Source organism: Anolis carolinensis, chromosome 1 (assembly GCF_035594765.1).
Source record: "Anolis carolinensis isolate JA03-04 chromosome 1, rAnoCar3.1.pri, whole genome shotgun sequence".
Taxonomy (NCBI): Eukaryota; Metazoa; Chordata; class Lepidosauria; order Squamata; family Dactyloidae; genus Anolis; species Anolis carolinensis.
Genome location: NC_085841.1, coordinates 124847368 through 124867128, shown reverse-complemented (window position 1 = coordinate 124867128; position 19761 = coordinate 124847368). Strand labels below are relative to the sequence as shown.

The window sequence follows — 19761 nt, the reverse complement described above, 5'->3', positions numbered from 1 at the left end:
CAAATAGAGGGTGGCAGAATTGATTTGCTTTCCTTCTGTCTATAGGAAAGAGTCTAGCTATATTCAATTTGCTTTATTAAGTTGGGGGAAATAATGGTTCTTTTAAAACTATTCCATGATTCATTATACAATATTAAGCAGTCATATTTCATTTTGCAGAAGGTCATGCATACGAGGAAGAGGCACATGGAATTATTTCAGGAATTAAATCAGAAATTTCAAACACTAGACAGATTTCGAGATGTACCAAAATCAGGAAGTATGGTAAGTATCATTTCTATCATATGTTTATAACTATGCCATCTTCTAATGTATTTTTCATATATTATATTTTGAGTATTGAAAAAATCCATTTAAATGAGTACCATTGTGAAATGAGAATATACAGTAGAGTCTCACTTATTCAAGACTCGCTTATCCAAGGTTCTGGATTATCCAATGCATTTTTGTTGTCAATGTTTTCAATATATTGTGATATTTTGGTGCTAAATTCGTAAATACAGTAATTACAACATAACATTACTGCGTATTGAACTACTTTTTCTGTCAAATTTGTTGTATAACATGATGTTTTGGTGCTTAATTTGTAAAATCATAACCTAATTTGATGTTTAATAGGTTTTTCCTTAATCCCTCCTTATTATCCAAGATATTCACTTATCCGAGGTTCTGCCGACCCGTTTAGCTTGGATAAGTGAGACTCTACTGTATAAAAAATTGGCAGGAAAAATGCAAAAGAAATACAAAACAGTTATGGATTAGGGATGATGATGATGATGATAATAATTGTTACCTGCCTCTCCTCATGACTCGAGGCAGGACACAATACAGTTAAATGTCATAATAAAGTACATTCAATAAAATACCCATTTCTATAAAATACACATACAAAATACATGGAACAAATATTAAAATACAGGGTGTTTGAAAAAGAACTCCCTAGTTTTAAGTTAAAACACATTAAAACTTGGGAGTCCTTTTTCAAACACCCTGTACATTAGTTGTAGAGTGTAGATTTAAATACATTGTTTAAACTTGACTGGGGAAATATGAAGAAATGAAATTGTGTACAAATATGCAAATCAAACATACAAAATGTCTACTTTTTATCAAATTTTAGCATTATTGTATGCCATGCAGAGGCTGACAGAAGTGGAGAACTTGCTTAGGTGGGGGGCATGTAACTCTCTGCACACAACATGTGTATCCTAGAACTCATTTCCTTCATTTTCCAAGGATTTGTCCTTCCCAGATTATAAAGTACATGAATACCTTTGCAGGATTGCAGTTTTTAAAAGAACACAAATCAAATCCAAAAACTGTAAATATTGGTTTTTGCTATCCAATATTCAAGTCAGATAGTCTTAACGGTAAACCAGTCACCCTGAGTACAAATATTTGACATCAAAATTCACTGAAGACAAATATTTAATAGAAACAGGGGGAGGGAGCAATTCATAGCTTATTGCAGTAGCACCGTGAGCAAATTACCACATTTTAAATGAGACTGAAATAGGCTCCATATCTCCCAGCTGTCAGTGTGGAATCAGCTTTGATGGCACATGGCTTCATGTTCAAAAGAAGTTTCATTATGTACATATTTATCCATTTCCATGGGAATTTAAAAGGAATTCCATCTTAAAAGAAAATCTTCAAGATTAGCAAGACACTTTATTAAATTTATGTACTTGATTGCTTCCCTATACAAAGGGAAGTACTGAAAGGTCTCCTCTAATTTTTTTGATTCTGTTGATTCACCAGCTGAATATTTTCTCTTTAGGTGCACCTATATTGGAGAACTAGTGTAATTTGACACTATTTTAACTGTCATGGGTCAGTGCTATGGAATACTGAAATTTGTAGTTTGCTGAGGTCGAAAAGGATAATGCTATTGTAAACTGCAACTCTCTCGGTTTCACAGCATTGAGCCATGGCAGTTGAAGTGGTGTCAAACTGTAATAATTCTTCTGTATAGATGCCCCTTCATTTAACCAGCTCTGCTTTTGCTGCCATGAGAAGCAATGACATTATAACTGGTGGACATACTTTATTTTTACTATTTATAAAGTGACAGTTTGTTGATGAGTTATAGTGAATTAAATTAACTTGCACCATTGTACTTGCATCAGTTGTTATGGAGGCTGGAATTCTGTACTGGCCATGGACCACCCAGTTTTAAACAAACCCTCCCTTTTTCCTTGGTTATTTAATATTTAATGTTTCCTTTACTTAAATGATATTTGTCTTTACTGTTCTAATGTAGCAAAAATCCTATGTAAAATCATACTACATATTTTTGCCATTAATTTTGAAATCTGAAATATATAAGGAAAATGTTGACTCCCTAATATAACCATTTCCTGGCTAGTACAGAGTGGTCAGAGTGGCAGAGAAATGCCTGTCTCTGAATGCACAGCAATAACATCACTTTCAGAGACCATCGGAAGATTCCTGTGATATCCCAAAGAATGCCTGCCACCATTTGTCCAGATATAGCAAAGCAGCTGAAAGTAACAAGGTTGTCTAGGAGACATAGCATAGCCATGTAAGACACTGCTTTCTCCTTCCTGGCTCTTCTCAGTATCTGCTGCCTTAGGTGCTTGCCTCACTTTATCTTATACTCAGGGAATGCAAGTTTTCCCTGAAACAAAATATTGTCCCACCAGCAGTTATAAAGAAAGATTTGATTGACAAGCTTTTATGCATACAATAGGATGAGAGACCTTCTTGTTCTTCTCCTGAGCAAATACTATGGAGTATTTTGGATTTGATACCAAGCTGTTGCTTTTGTAATACTTTCAATTTTTCAAGAACAAGCTGATTTCACCTCAGACATATCTAGGAAGAGTGAAATATCAAGACTGTGGTGAGAAAGAAAAAAGGGTCTGTCAGATCTGCAAGGCCCTAGATGAGGAGAGTCTTTGGTGGGTATTTGTCTTCAAATAACCCGTCAACTTATGGTGACCACATGAATTTCATAGGGCTTTGTTAGGCAAGGGATGAATTTCTAAAGTTCTCATAGATAAGAAATATTTCTAATTCAAGAGTCACATATACAATTAATCTAAAGTACCAAAGGCCTATACTCTTTATATTGATATAGTGCCTTCAGTGGATGTTTCTAGTGTCTTTGACAATTGTGTTTTTGACCTTTCTTCTTTCATGGCCCACTACTAACTCAAGCACATTCTCAACCATAATTATCCACCAAGATGTGAAACCTGTGGTTTACTCAGTGCAGTAGGGAGTGCCAATCACACCATATATTTATCTACTCTTCCAGGATAGTTCAACGAAAGGTACAGTTGTCATTGACTTACGGTGTTCCAAGTCTGCTGCTGCAATTCTGAATGCCAAACTAAGGTTTCTGGTATAGCTTATAGAAAGGGTTGCAGAAAATTATCTCACTGACAACCAATGTGACTTTATCTATTCGATCAGTATATTCTGTTATGTTTCGAATGATCCAAATAGGATTTTAAATATTAATTTTTTTTGTCCTTCCCTTCCGCCCTCCCCCTCTTCTTCATGTTCCCAGGAAAATCCATCAGGATCCAGCAAGGCTCCCTGGGACAGTTTCAAAAACACAAGTGAATACCAACATTATACCACAATAAATGTATTAGATTCAGAGGCAAAAGATGCTTTAGAACTAAGACCATCAGAATGGGAGAAGTGTCTGAACTTGCCTCTAGATGTACAAGAAGGTGATTTTCAAACGGAGGTTTAATGAAAGGCGAAACAAACTGAATCGAAAGCAAAATATAGAACAATTTTGTTTGCACTGACACTCCAGAGACTCGGGGAGCCTGACATGCCTCTTTGAACATTGCGACTAGGGCTTGTCAGCCCCTTCATGTGCCAAACTGTCAGTGGTTTCTTTTCGTATGATATATTCCCACTAGCCAACCTAGTGGAGAGCCCAGGTGTACAATTCTTACCATCGTGTCTTGTAAGTACCCGTGGAATGGATTTGTAAGGTAAATCTTTATAGATAAACCTCAAGCAACGGTTCATGTTGTAACAGCTTCATCTGGTTTAGTTTTCAAAAAACTTCACCATGAAGCACAATGTATATATTTATGCAGTTTTTAAAGTTTATAACAGTCTGTTTGGCCATTACTACACTTTTTACTTTATAATATAAAAAAGCAAAGTTTTGTCGTCATTAAATGAATGTCTGTTGAGCTACATTCTTCATTGCTTTAAATGCAATAAAGTAATAATCTCACTTTTATATGAATAATATATTTCACATCTTTATTATTGCAGTTTTCTCTGGGAAGCTCAGAGTAGCTTTTCCTGCTGCAGCTGTGTATAAAATATTTAAAATGTTGTATGGTGTAAATAAACTTTTGTCTACATATCAGTATTTTCAGTGCATTTTATTTTGGATTTGTTGATCTGAAATTTGCATATTTATAAAGTTTTCTTTAACAACACAAAAGCTGAAAATGTGTTCGGAATTTTAATAGCATACTGTTATTACTCCTTTGAGACTAATGATTTCTCAAATGTAATAATAGGTTTGCATAGCTGTTCTATTTTTTTTCCTAATCTAAACATACAATGTAAATTGAACTTGCCATGGCATTACTACATTAGTTTTGTTATATGTAAATCTTATGCTTTTCCATCTTGCTGCAGCAAGACAACTGTTAGACAAACACTGTGCAGGTTTCAATGCATCGTGTTTGAGAGAAATTCTCCTTTTACTTCCACGATCCTACAATGTAATTTTCAGATCATCTCTTCTTCATCATCTCTTTTTTAAAAGATGACCTCCTTCAGGACTGAGGTACACACAGCATGATTCTCTGCAAGAAAAAAGAATGAATATGTTCCATAAAAAGATGCAATGAGTGGATATCTGACCACTACCTAAGACGATGGCAAATCACCTTTTAACCTCAGACAGAATTTAAGATTTTTACCCAATATTTTGTATTATGAATCAGATTTTATAGTATGTAAAAAAGGCAGTACTGAATAAATATATTATCCAACTGGCCTGCGTGGTGAAATGAAAATATACTGATGAGGAAAAGTTGATTCAAATGTAAAATACTTTGTCTAGCTGTAATACTTTAGCACTTATCATTCTGAAAGATATCATTCCTCCTTTTAAAGCTTCCTTGGGTAGGAAAAGTTATGCCTTTGCAAATACTGCCAAGAGGCTGTTTGACATTCCCTTATTCTTTCTCATACTGCATTTTTCAGAAATATTACCTGATATTTTAAGTACCATTCACAAAGTCTTGCTCTAACACTGTATCCTGACATGAAGGTGACCTTGGGTTCTTGAAGGCTATGCCAGTTCCACATGAGCTCTGCAGGGTTACATCCAAGCTGGTTAATAGGTTTCAAATGTAGCCTTGAAGGTGAATAGTGTGCCTCTATCCATGTGCCTGTCAAACTTAATGTGGAAAACCATGGCAACAGAATGATGGTGAACAAGGTGGGAAACTGGCCATGTCAAGTATACATTGGATACTTGTGGGATGGCATCTAACATTGTAGTTATAGTCTTGTATTCAATGATGCTATGTATTCACAATTGCAACACTATTGCCACAATCATATATGCCCCCTGAATCCCACTTTGAACTTCAGGGAGCCACTCCATCTAACAGAAGTCTGCAGCACAGTCTAGTGGGGTACTTGGGAATGATATTTCCAGTCTTCTTCTACCCCTGAGCCACAGGAGAAGCAACACTGTTCCTCCTCCTCATTGCACTACAACTTTGGTGGTGGAAGAGGGCTGGCTGCCTCATTTTGAAGCATCCCACTTGACCAACCACTGACAACCATCACACAAAGTGGATCCATAGAGTTTAAGCTGGGAGCTGAGGAACTGATTTCTTAGGTCATTCATAGCTACATTTACAAAATTGCGAACTTGATATAGGATCTCATCCATGATGTCTATTGGTTGGAACAATGCATCAGGGAAATTGCAGATCTTTAAGAGATATTTTAGATGCAGCTACTGACTAACTTTTTATACTCCCTGAATGATGACATAATTTTGAAATTTGTCATATAGTTATCCCTTGCTTGTTAAAAAAAAAAGCTAATAGAAGGGGAGGTGAATCAAGACCATATTATTTAATCCTTTGCCCATGATTGAGATTTCAAGTAGAATCAGCCCTCCTTGTGTGCTATTAGCACATGTTCCATCATGAATAACAAGTGGAGGTGCATGTGAAATTATTTGGATGTAGCAACTATAACTAGATGTTTCTACAATGACTAAAATGCCATGGAGATAATAATACAACAACAATAACAACAACTTTATTTTTATGTCCCACCTCCATCTCCCCGCAGGGACTAGGGGCGGCTAATATGAAAAAGAGCAACAGCTCTAACACAAAAGTTATCCAAGTCTGATATTGGTCCCAATGTATATAGGCTTCAGGAATACATAATCAATGAAAAATACTTCCAAACAAAGTAAACAGACGGTTGGTCATGTTGCTGTATACTGGAATGAAGAAAATAATGATGGACCCGAAACAGGGTACAAAAATACCCAGGAACCCCTGTAGACTTGGGACTTTATTTGGACTTTACTTGCGAAGACTTTCTTGAGAATGGTGCTCCATCATTATTTTCTTCCTTCCAGTATACAGCAACATGACCAACCGTCTGTTTACTTTGTTTGGAAGATATTTTCATTGATGATGTCTCCCTGAAGCCTATATACATTGGAACCAATATCAGACTTGGATAACTTTTTTTCATTTTGTCTGGTACTACCAAATTGAGCTTTGTACGGGGAACTTTAGTATATGCTATTTGGACATATTTTCTTTGTACATAGACCATCTTGTGTTTGTGTAGATACTTTACAAGTATTCTGGGATTTTGTATAGCATGAGGCCAAGCACAGATAATCACAATAAAACAGAATAAATATATACATAAACACACATCATCAATGAAAAATTTAGACAGAATAGACATGATAGATGGCATCATACTATCATGCTATCACCACAAATTTGGGTATGTGCTACTACTTTGCACCTGGAAACTGCAAAAACAGTGGCAGTAATCCATAGAATTGCAACTTCATAACAGTGTGGATCATTTTGCAACAGACTGGACTGTCAGCTCTCAAATCATTGACGGCTATTTGAGTAGCTCATTAGGAGAAAATAAAACCACTGCACTTACTTCTCCACTTTGACAATCATTGACTTTACTCCACCCCCCCCCCCCCCCCCGCCCAAAGTTATAATATAGTAACACGATATTCAATATTTGTAGGGCTTTCTAAAAGCATGTCATATTACAAAGCTCTCAATTATTTATTTGGCTGGCTTAATACTAACCTAGAAAAGTATCATCTTTGACAGTAGAAAGATGTTTCCTAAAAAGGGTGCTTTTTAAAGCAGTAAAATATAAAATAAAAGTTCAGTCTTAAGTTGCAAAGACTGCCTGCTGTATTGAAACTAGGCCAGCTGAAACTGCGTAATGCAAACCTTTAACAGCCTAAAACTGATGGAAATTGCTTAGGACTACCTTGCTTGACCACATTAGCTCTAAAACCTAAAGTAGAAGTTGATCCTGGGTATCCACTCGATGTCCAGGGACTTCCAGTTCTTAACACAAGTTAAAACAGGTTGAACCAGTTTAACACAAAGATAAGGAATGCTCTGGAGTTTTGGAAAAACTCTGGGCAGTCCCACATTTCAAACAGAACGTGGACAACATAACCAACTCCAAAGTGAACTGGTCCACTGTCCACATGGGCCAGTGCCTTCGTCCCTTTTTCCTTGTGCTTGGCAATGCATGGAAAAGAAGATGGATTAGGCTCCTCTCTCTCTCTCTCACACACACACACACACACAAATAAAAACATCATTGTGGCAGACAGTCACAGACTTCCAGAGAGCTCCTGTCTATCACAGGGCACTTTGTTGATATTAGCAAAGGTGCCTGAAGGATCAGGGAGAAGGATGGGAGCTTGGAACTGGAACGCCTTAGCTTCTTCATTGTTCCACACCACTTTTTTCTCATGTTGTAGTCTTCTTGCCAACCAACCTTGTGTAGTAGAGCAGTTCAGCATACCATTGCTCTGTTAATAAATCCCCACAATCAAAACATTTTTGTGCTAGGTATATTCTTTCCTTTAGAGGCTATGGGAGGTGATATGATAAAGAATATGTTATGAGTTGTTGTATCATGTACCTGATTTGCATTATAGGATAATATAAACAGAATAACAGAGTTGGAAGAGACCACATGGGCCATTTAGGGCCCTTCCAGACAAGACCCATATCCCGGTCCTTGTCGGATTTTTACCTGAGGCATCCAAACAACGTGTCAGGTAAAAGTGAAGTAATTTGAGGCAAAGCAGGTAAACCCTGTTTTTTTAATTACTTTTTTTCCCAAGGGTGTGGGGACTTAAACCCACTTGGTAGCGAGTTTCTTGAACCTGCTCCAAAGCAGGCATCATTTATGTCTGGGGTCCCTAGTTCAACCCCCTGCTATGCAGGAAAAGCACAATCAAAGCACTCCTGAGAGATAGACATCCAGCCTCTGTTTATAGGGACTGTTCTACTGGAAAACCTGGAAACCTGGAAAAAATATATTTGTGGAAGAGGACATGTGCATATTCACCTCTTGCTGGATAGGAATTCCATGGGCGGCCAGTGCGGCAAAGTACACATATCTCTATCAGAATATTGTTAACAGCATTACGTTGCTTTCAAGAAAAAGCATGGATCTGATTGATTTCCCAATTACACTTTGTGTTCCTTTCCAGGAAGTAATACCTTGATATCCACCAATCTATGGAGCACCACAAACACATGGTAAAACCGGTTAGCCCAGTTTTGCCCCATGTTAGCAGAAGTCAGGGAATGCTCCAAGTCACATACTTCAGAGCTGATGTGAATAGCTGGACCACTTCAAATCTGAACCAGTTTTACTGTCTAAATCGGCTTTTATCAGCATTCAATTTTACCTGAGCAGAGAAAGGTAGATGGAACTTACCTGGGCTATTGTTTGTTACCACATCAGTGGCCATGGATCTCCTGGACATCATATGAGCAAAGGTGCCCTCCCAAACTTTGTAAGAGAGGGGGATTGGCCCTCATTCTCCCCTCATTTTCCAAAGTCAAGTGGACACCTTTGCTATTGTGAGCAAAGATACCCAGTGATAGCCAGGTGCTCTTTGGCCAATAATGTAGTGACAAACAATAGCAAAGTTAAAGGTAACCAACTGGGTCCCATCCAACTGAACAGCCTGGAGTCCACTCCTCAATTCAGAAAAGTTTGTAAACATTTTTGCTAAATCCAGGACCAGTTTTATGCAGCAATGCTCTGGACCAACCCCATATTTAGGTGCCAATGTAAATGGGCTCTAGGACATTTCCAAGATCTTTCATGGGCCTGTGCTATCATCAGACCACACAGTTCACCTCCAGCCTTGTTTTCATTGCAAATGTGTGAACACAAACCAGTCAAAGTTAACTCCTTTTAGACTGCAATCCTGTACTCACTAAACCTGAGAACAATCTCCATTGAACTCAGGAGGGCTAAGTATTCAGATTTCATTCTTAGACCAGAATACTGCTGATGAAATACATAGGTTTGAACCTTTAATATCCCAATGTATGTACTTGTTTGTTCATTGCTACTGATGGCTTGTTGGACTTCCCACCTACTGAATAGAGATCTTTTTTCCCAAATGAAAAACTACAGCTGGATGATGCCTGGGAACCTCTTGTACTTCAAACCAGAGACTGGCCATGGAATGCACCAGGGAAGCTCAAGCTGGGGTTGCGCGGGAGACTTAATGGGAACTTTTACACTTTACTAGCACTGAATTGAATCTTTGTCTTAATTCGTAAACTAAGTGTTGAAAGTCCAACCTAATTACTTTTAGTATTTAACAAAAGTGTTTTTCTGAAGTTGCCCCTTTATGTTAGAATACTGGAACTTAATTAGCAACATAATTGATTTTAACTGGTTAATTTTTATTTCTGAGCAGAACTATTTCAACGTTTGAGGGAGTGGTACAATGGGATACACTTCAGACGCAGCCCTTGCATGGGACTTTAAGGTTGAGATTCGGTTCAGTGCTAGTGGGGTGTAAAATTTCTCATTAAGCCTTTACCCAGCTTGAGATTCAAAGTTATTATCCATTTTTGTACGATGTAGCATTATGTTCTTGAAAAAATGTCACCATCTCTTGGGGAGAAAGGGATATTCTTGCAGCTAGAGCTTGGACTTCTCAGCAATAAATGTAAGCTTCTGGTTTGTTAAATAAAATTATATAAAGATGTTTGAGCACTTACATCACCCCTGGTGTTGCACAGTATTCCCTCCCTACTTGAATATAAATCTGTATCGATGGTCTAATTCTCTCTGGATACTGGAGTCAGATTGCTTAGCTAACATGCATATCAATATTTAAATACGTTAGGCATTTCTGTTTTATGTAGTGTCCTTTGGGGAGACCACAGAACAATTTGGCTTTCATGTTTAAATTCTCCTCCTCCTATACTGCCTCCCTCTCAACAGATGTATGCAGCATTTGCACTGTGTTTCTCTGAGTATATCTGAATCACAAAACTGAAGGCTTGTCAAGGTCCCAGGAGCCATCTAGACTAATCTCATAACACTCTTCTTTGTACCTTTTTGATCTGCTTAAAGGTCTTGACTTTTTGACCTCAGCTGATTTTTCCATAGATTTATAGTCATGTGAACAGAACAAAAAATAAAGTCTCATAAGTGTCCTATGTTGACATGATCCGATTGAAGGATGAAGCATGAGGTTTTTAGACAAATGGATCTAATTTATATAAGTTTTAATTGTTATAATGTATTTTAATGATGTATTTTTATAGGTTTAATTGATGATACGTACTGTTTCTGTTTTATTATGTTCTTGGCATTAAATGTTGCCAACTGTTGTGAGCCGCCCTGAGTCCCCCGGGGTGAGAATGGTGGGGTATAAATGCTGGAAATAAATAAATAAATAAATGTCAAGGCAAAGATCCAGTCATAATAATAAGCACCAAAATCCTATATGGCACATTATATTTGTGTGTGTGTGTGTGTGTGTGTGTGTGTGTGTGTGTATCGCTATAGATAGATAGATAGATAGATAGATAGATAGATAGATAGATAGATAGATAGATAGATATAATAGATATAACCCCTTTATTAAATTGCAGAGATGCATAATGGGACATTGAGAAATACACATAACTGCATTGCACACTATTGTGTCGTGAACACTGATATGCCTTATGCATCAATGTGCATTAGGCATTGGTGTGCAGTGCACACACACTACATTAGTATGTGTGCATAGCAATGCACATTTTCTGAGCTCTGCTACCTAGTAACATAAAAGCAGGGCTCATTGGATACTGATATTATTCAACTGCACACAATTCTAATTCTTGCAGAAGTCCACTTATGAAGACATAAGGACTCTACAGGTTTCCAGCAATGATGATTTAGGACATATGTGGAGCTTGGACATTTAAATTTAAATCTAACTAGTTTGCCACTGTGATTATATTCCTCCTCTCCTTAAGTAGTTTGTCATAGTGGTTATGGTTTGTAAAAACATGCATTTTTCTTTTCCATTTCTCAAAACTAGCTAAACATTTAAGATATAGCAAGGTGGGCTGAGCACAACCATCCTACAAAATGATCAGGCAAAATTGGACCACCAAGACTCCAAGATGTTGAGCCATCTCAAGAATTGTTGGTCAAAAATATATATTACTGTTGTTGTGTGCCTTCCACATCATTTCTAATTTATGGTTGCCTCTCAAAGGGTGTTCTTGCTTTCTTTTGAAACTTGCCTAAGGAGTTTGAATGGCTAAATGACAGACACTCTAACCCAGGGGTCCCCAAACTAAGGCCCGGGGGCCGGATGCGGCCTCCAAGGTCATTTACCTGGCCCCTGCCCTCATTTATAATAGAATATTTTTATATCATTTTAAATAATATAATATATTGTATATACATATAATATTGATAATAATATTATCATTTCATACAATATAATACTAATAATACCATATAATAATATTAATTATATGTTATATATTACATATAATATTACAGTATAGTGGTATAGTTCAATATAGTAATATATAATGCTAATATTGTCCTATGCTAATAATATAATATATTGTATGTACATACAGTTGCTCTGGAGTGAGAAGGTGAGAAGGGCAGGATATAAATGTAATAAATAATGTAGTAAATGAATAAATAAATTATTTTAGACTTAGGCTCGCCCAAAGTCTGAAATGACTTGAAGTCACACAACAACAACAATCCTAATTAACTTGACTATCTCATTGGCCAGAAGCAAGCCCGCATTTCCCATTGAAATCCTGATAGGTTTATGTTGTTTACTATTGTTTTCATTTTTAAATATTGTATTGTTCTTTTGTTGTTGTTGTTTTGCACTACAAATAAGACATGTACGGTGTGCATCAGAATTTGTTTGTATTTTTTTTTTCAAATGATAATCCGGCCCCTCCACAGTCTGAAGGATTGAGGACCCCTGCTCTAACCACTTCACCATATTGGCCTTCCTCAGATATCTACTAAATTATCATTATTTGGCTATTTCTTTCATAGTACACATATTGTTACAAGATTCATTTTGTGTTGATTGTTTTAGTGTAACATATTTTGTGTCTTTATTGTTTTGTAACAACATATCTGCAATATATCAACAGGAATAAATGACCTGCCTGTCAACATTGATGCCACCCCCAAGTTAAAAACATGTCCTGGGGCTCTGTAAAATTATCTCATAAAGTTACAATTACATTGAAAGGAGTAACTTTGTTCTCATTTAATGACAGTATGTGTTGTGAGCTAGGTATGTCTTCATTATTAGAGGACTGAATTAATTACAGGTAACTAGTAATTACCTGTTCTGGCTTGTTCCTGCATAATATTGTCTGCTTCCTAAAGCATGTTCATGCCTGTGTCTGTTTCTGGCTAGAAAAACTTTGACCATATGGTATGACAAAGCTTTGGACAGACAGTGCAGAAATTTATTTTTGTTTTTGTGGCAAAGATGTTTTTTCTTAGAAATGTAGTCCTCATTAGGGAGGAAGTCTGGATTCTTGGATAGTACAATTCTTCAGCAATGAGGTCTTTGCCTGACTTGAGTATTATCATTATTCCATCTCTATGAGTGGAGAGTTTAAGTTATAGATCATTATACAAGAAAAAGGTTGTGTTTATCAAGAAGGTTCAGCTAGGGAATCATTTTTTCAAACAACTCTGTGCTTTCTGAGTTACTGAAGAGTGCTGTTAAATCAGCTTTTCAGAAAACATCTGGTATTTAAGAGATGACATTTTCTGTTGGAATCTTGTTGGGGACTTAAGTCTTCATAGGTGGGAATTAGAATTGTGCAGTTGCATAATGTTCATATCCAGTAGACAGCTGCTGTTACATTGCTACATAGCAAAACTAACCAGGTACCTGAGGTGCATTGCTGCCCAACAAATCCAGTGCTCAATAGGACCCACGTGCATTGGTCCCTATGCACAACACATTGGTCCTCATGAGCATCGGGCACCAATGCACTTGCTGGTTACACATCTGTTACAATTCAATAAAGAGGTTTTGTAGTGCTATGTAGCTTGATATATATAAAGTTTTATAATGTAACAGGTCCTGGTTGATTCTACCAATCATCTATTTTTAAAGGCAACGTTTCTGCATGTGTGGAAGTTTTCTTGCAGTATTTCAAGCAACATCAATCTTCTCTTCATGCAAAATAAATATATCTTTCCTGTAATAGGCTAGATCTCTGGTCTTCCAGGTGTTTTGGATGCTCAGAATCCCTGATCATAGAACAAAACAGCTGAAGCTGAAGCCCAAAACACCTGGAGGACTAGAGTTACTGGATTAGATTGTAAGCCTGTGTATATGAACAATACCAACAACAAGAAGTTATGGCTGATTCTGCATCAGAATCTACATAAATTTATGCATACTCAGCTTCCAGGGAATTGCAAAAACACATTTCAGGGCACCAATGCCCATTGGGAGAGTCAGATACTCATCAGCATTAGTCCTGAGGTGCAGCTGTCACTATGTAGTCATATCATGGCAAACCCTTGCTGAATACAGATATTGTGGAACAGCTCAATTCTAATTACCAGAGATTTATCTCAACTTAACATAAAGTTCACAATGAATTCCTAACCAAAGTTACATCTTTTGAGGATTACCGTGTTACCTCATATAAATACAGTGCAACCACCTTTTCTATGGATTTTATGTCTATAGTTTTCTTACCCATGCTCCAAAAAATATTCTTCCCAGGCCTCTCTAGGCCCTCCAGTGTGATACTATGGTATGTTTCCTGCCCAAGTATAGTTTAAAAAAATATATTCCCCGTGGTTTCAGATATCCATGGGATGGGGATCTTGGAACATATCTATGTGGATAGAGGGGCCGCGAGGAAGCTTTTTTTTCCAATGAAAAGCTTGAAGAAAAACAGAAAAGAAAAACAGAGAAGCCTACCCACTTGACAGAACCTGGCTATGTTGTCTCTCACTCCTTTTACATCCTGCCAAAAAGTGAGCTGAGACCGTCCTTAATCCATATCTGAGGGCAAGGGCTCAAGAGACAATGGCATATTGGCTGCACTGATAACATCCCGCTATGCCCTCTAAACCATTTGCAGAAAACTTTCCCAGTATTTTTTTCAAAGAATTTCAAGGGCCTCTGTCTTTTGCCTTCTGGGATCTTAGCAGATTTGCACTCACATTGAGAGAGTATATACTGCACCATCCAGGGGCCGAGCGGGAGAACACAAGGGGAAGACATCCATTTTAGACGGCTAATTTCACTTCCCCTGAGAGACATTTTAAAAATCTACATTCTAGTTAACAAGACAGTTATCATTCCATTCACAGGCCCAGGAAATACAAAAGCCTATTTAAAGCATCATTTATACAAAGAGCTTCAATAAGAGGATAAAGATTCTCAACCATATTTCATTATACCAATTTTCAGTTGGGAGGAAATGAGTAGAAGCATCAGAAATCACTGTATTTCTTGACACCATCCTACTGCTAGGAAAGGGAACATTACACAAATAAATTCACTGCCTTTTCATACAATAGCTTTGATGATGATACCCCATCACTTCCAAATTTTGGACATATTGATGCATTCTGCTCAAAAATGTGTAGATTGGAGAGGCTGCCTAGGAACAGGATACTAATTGAACTTTCTGACTAGGAACCATTGTTAATTGATAGCTAATGAGGCATTTCCATTAGGAGGAGATTCCAGTAGTAGGTTTGTTAGTGTAGGAGGGACATTAATTTATAAAATGTCTCTTCCTCAACAATTCCTTCATTATACTTTGCAAAGAGCTACACACGACCTCATCCTATCAAAGTCTGATCTGGCAATTCCTACTCTATTTGAAGATCCCAGACAAGGTTCAAGATGTTTTACTACCTAACCTAGATGAGTTAGGATCCCATGCCCACATCAAGGCAATAGTACTCAAAGAAATCCATATTATTTTTGTGCTAGATGCAGAAAATCTCTCAAACGCCTCTTCCTCTTGCTAGTAGTGTGTACATGTGTGTGTATCCAAACAGAAAACCCATGAATTCTTAGGTAAGGGATACTCAGACCAGGTTTGGCCAGTTCTTTCTTCTGAAATATAACTTCGAGGAGAGAAGCTAGACAATCCCAGGTGGTACTGTGGGGAGAAAGGTAGCAAACTGAGACAGAGGGCAAATAGGAAAAATGGTAGAAAGATATGGAAGAGATGACTTAGGGAAAAGCTATAGTAGAGACAGGACAGTCAGCTGAGCAAGGGGAAGAACTGAGTAGAATTTGAGATAGCTATGAATGATTAAATACTGAATTTGGGAACTAATGTATGATCAAAAGTGTATAAATAAAAAGTCTGATTGTTTATTTATTTATTTTACAGTTGTGTCTGGCTGTTCTTATTAGGTTTGATAGAGATCTGGTCACACGTCACACTATGAACCCACAGAACAACACATCTACTGCTCCACATAGAGATTATCTTGAGGATGAAGAACCCAATCCAAGGACGGATCTTGAAGGGAAATTGGGAAAGTTGAGTGACAGGAGCCAAAGATTGCAACTGCAGGGCCAGCCTGGAAGGGGGTCTGTCACAATAGGCCTGGTATTCATTGGTAGTCTCCCATCCCAGTACTAACTAGCTGACTCTGCTTAGCATCCAAGTTCAGACAGGATCGAATCATTCAATAATAGTTATTTTAAATAATTAATAGCTTGCTGCCCTTCAATAATACCCAAAATCTGCTGCCTGAATCAGTTATCTAACTTTGCCTAATGATAGGGCTGTATAAGGAATGAATATGAAGTGGGCTGAAGTCCATGAAAAGTTATGCTAAATAAAACCTGTTCATGCTTAATGTGTTGCATCCTCCCTTTTGTCCTGTTGAAAATTACTATAAAACATTTTCCAGAAGTCATGCCTGTCATATTCCAATGGTGGTTTTTCTTCCACAATAGCTTTAGCTGAAATCTCTATTGGATTTTGTTTCTGCAATAACATTTCAAATCTACATGAATGGTACGTGGGCACAAATGGAAAGCCTGCCTTTAATGAGACTATCACTGTGGAAATGAATCATGAATTTCTCAACCGCATCCAACTACAGATTTATAAACTGCGAAATCACACAGCAAAGGTCCGTTTCCCTGATGCTGAGTGCCTGGGGAAAACATGACTCCATTTCAGACTTGCCTACTTGAGCTCTAATGCAATAACTTGAGGAAGATCATGAAGAGTGTGGCTACATTCCTGTTGGGCAGGTATGAATGTGTATCAGACAAGTTATGTATTTTATATAGCCCTAGTTTAGGCACTACAAAAGGATTGTGAAAGTCCTCCAGCTCCATTTACCACTAGACAGGGCCTTACCATCATATATTCACTGCAATTCATTCTTTCTTGGCAATAGCTAAGGTGTTGTTAAGTTATAATATGACTACCATGATGAAGGGGAGCCCCTGATGGTGCAGGAGGTTAAACCGCTGAATTTGTGGTCCAAAAGGTCAGCAGTTCGAATCCAGAGAGTGAGTTCTCACTGTTAGCCACAGCTTCTGCCAACCCAGCAATTTGAAAACATGCACATGTGAGTAGATCAATAGGTACTTCTCTAGCAGGAAGGTAACGGCAGTCCATGGAGTCATGCTGGCCACATTACCTTGGAGGTGTCTATAGATAATGCCGGCTCTTCAGCTTAGAAATGGAGATGAGCACCAACCCCCAGAGTTGGACATGATTAGACATGATGTCAGGGGAAAACCTTTACCTTTACCTACCATTCTGAAGATAACTTCATATCTTTTGTGAGATAACTGTAACTGGCTTTAGCTACATCTATAGTTGCATAATACTGACTTAAAACTATAAGTAAAAAGTTACTTATAAAAATGACAAATGCAGCCAAGGCTAAATACTTTGAGGAAGGACTGGAGATGAAACTATAAAAGATTATGGCTGGAATTTATTTTTTAAGAAGTTATAATTCCATTCTGATCCTTCCAATCTGTTTTTCTTCTGTCCATTGCCAACTCAGTACACATGCACAAGGATGTTTGTGAAATGGAATGAAATAATATTAATCACCCCCTCTTCTTCAAACCAATAGCAAGTAAATCTCTTGGTTCTGATGGGGATTGTATATAGGCACTGGTGTTATTGATAGACTAACTCCAGACAACCTGCATTTGGCCCAGTGGAGAAAACTTTTGTCATGACCAAATAGGAATCTAATGTATCAGGCCTCTTCAAACACAATAGGCTCCTTATTCATGATAGTGGCATCCCACTCTTCCTTTGTAAAACTCAGAGCAATGTGCAGAGAGTCCCTAAGCAGGCTCCCATCCAAACTGAGATTTATTTACTGTAGCTTTCATCATAAGTTAGCAAGACCATTCACTGATCTATTTCCCCCTAAGGCCCAATTGTAGTATGTTTCTGCTAGGGGCATCCTTATTATGATCATATTTGTATAACATCAACTCTTAGGTTTGAAGTAGTAGTAAACCAATGAGAAATTTGTATTACAATCAATAGCACTAGGAAAGAAGTCCTATACATGTGTCTTATAGCAGATGTTTATAGATTAAGAAGACATATACTGAGGTTGCAGTGTTGACCATACAGCAAAATACAACAAAATCCATAAGCCACAAAGAGTGATACATTTATAGGCCAACTAAAATGCAAAAAAAAAAAAAACATCATGAAACCTTTCAAAGTTTCACTGTCTTGTTCATCAGACAAAGATGCTAAAATCATACAAAATAAAAAGTGACAATGTAAGAATCACAGGCTTATGTTTTGTCTCCAGTGTTACTCTTGTCAGTTATAAGACCATCTTAGTTTCAGTGAGGAATCTGAATGAAGACAGAGACCACTCCCTCTCTTTGGCATGTGGGAAGCAGGAACAAAAGGTAATAAAAAACATGGTACCCACAAGGTCAAGAAGGGGATTGGCCTCTTCAAATGGAAATAGACAGATATAGCTTGGAACCTGGAAATGAGTACAAGGAAAAATATAGTATGGGCTCCATATACGCAGAGGACACCTGAAATTGTGGATAAAAGCAAAGCCTATATTTTTACTATACTTAGTCTGGAAGCATGCCATAGAATCAAACTGGAGAGCCTAGAGAGGTCCACAAACACTTCCGGGAAGGAGTTTTTGGCGTGTGGGTAAAGTGTAACCATGGACATTGAATCTATGAATAAGTGGCTCTCAAATAGATGATCATTTGCCTTCATGGATGTAATGCAGCCTTGACTAGAGGTAGCTTTGTAGAATTATTGAAAAGCAATGCAAACATTTCACCTTCTTATCATCAGAGCAGGCAGAGACTCATCTACTTTTGTAGCTACCAACACTATGACCTCATCATATTGATAACCCACCCACCCCCCGCCCTCTCTTTTGTTACGTTTTTGTGACAATCACTGAGGAAACGGAAGTGCAAACAGCGCCTTGCAGTTACCCACACATCCTACCTCCTTCTCCCATCAGCTGAGGGGAAAGCCCAATAACTGCTGGTAACTCCATCAGAGCTACTTAAAAAATGATTTATTCACCATGGTTGGCGAGGAAGCTTCTTGCAATGCTTCGTCACCACTTCAGCTATATGATGGCATTTAGTAGGCTGAGGAGGCTTAAGGGGTCAAAAAACTGCTGTGTGATGAGGTGGTAGATGATCAGGTCCAGTTATGGAGAGAATAACACCAGCTTACTTTATAGGTATAAAATGACATTCTTTCTGTGTCTGCAATAGTATGTATAACCAAATTCTGTTAAATGTTTGTAGACAATTATGCTTCACTGGCATACTTAAGCAGTGACTTCTTCATGCCCATTCTGGTGGCTGGTCCATTGGCAATCCTGACTTGAGAGGACAGAGATACAGCCACACAACAGAGTCAACTTTCAGCCAGTTTGCTGAGCTGCAGAAAATAGAGAACAGCTTGCAAGAGGAGATACTGGACCTAAGCAGAACAGATTTACAGTCTATGCCTGCTCTACAGTTCCTTCAATTGGATGGGATTCAATTTTTTCATATGTAACGCAGATACACTGAAATGCCTACCAGTTTCATTGATTTTGTATGTATGACTAAACCTAAATTCCACCCATCAAATTCCTTATTCATATATCAGTAGATATAGGATTGTAGACTAAAGATTAAAG

At 37.7% G+C, this 19761-nt stretch overlaps 1 protein-coding gene across 5 annotated transcripts in view; it reads left to right on the top strand.

Moving 5' to 3' along the window:
- The window catches only part of adgrb3 (adhesion G protein-coupled receptor B3), a 678053-nt gene extending 673043 nt beyond the window's left edge, over positions 1-5010 (top strand). For all 5 annotated transcript variants that reach the window (XM_062969068.1, XM_062969070.1, XM_062969067.1 and 2 more), the window contains 2 exons: positions 160-264; positions 3539-5010. In XM_062969068.1, the coding sequence (XP_062825138.1) occupies positions 160-264; positions 3539-3730 (297 nt within the window). In that variant the 3' untranslated portion in view covers positions 3731-5010. The remainder of the gene's footprint in view (positions 1-159; positions 265-3538) is intronic.
- The last annotated feature ends 14751 nt before the right edge of the window (positions 5011-19761 follow it).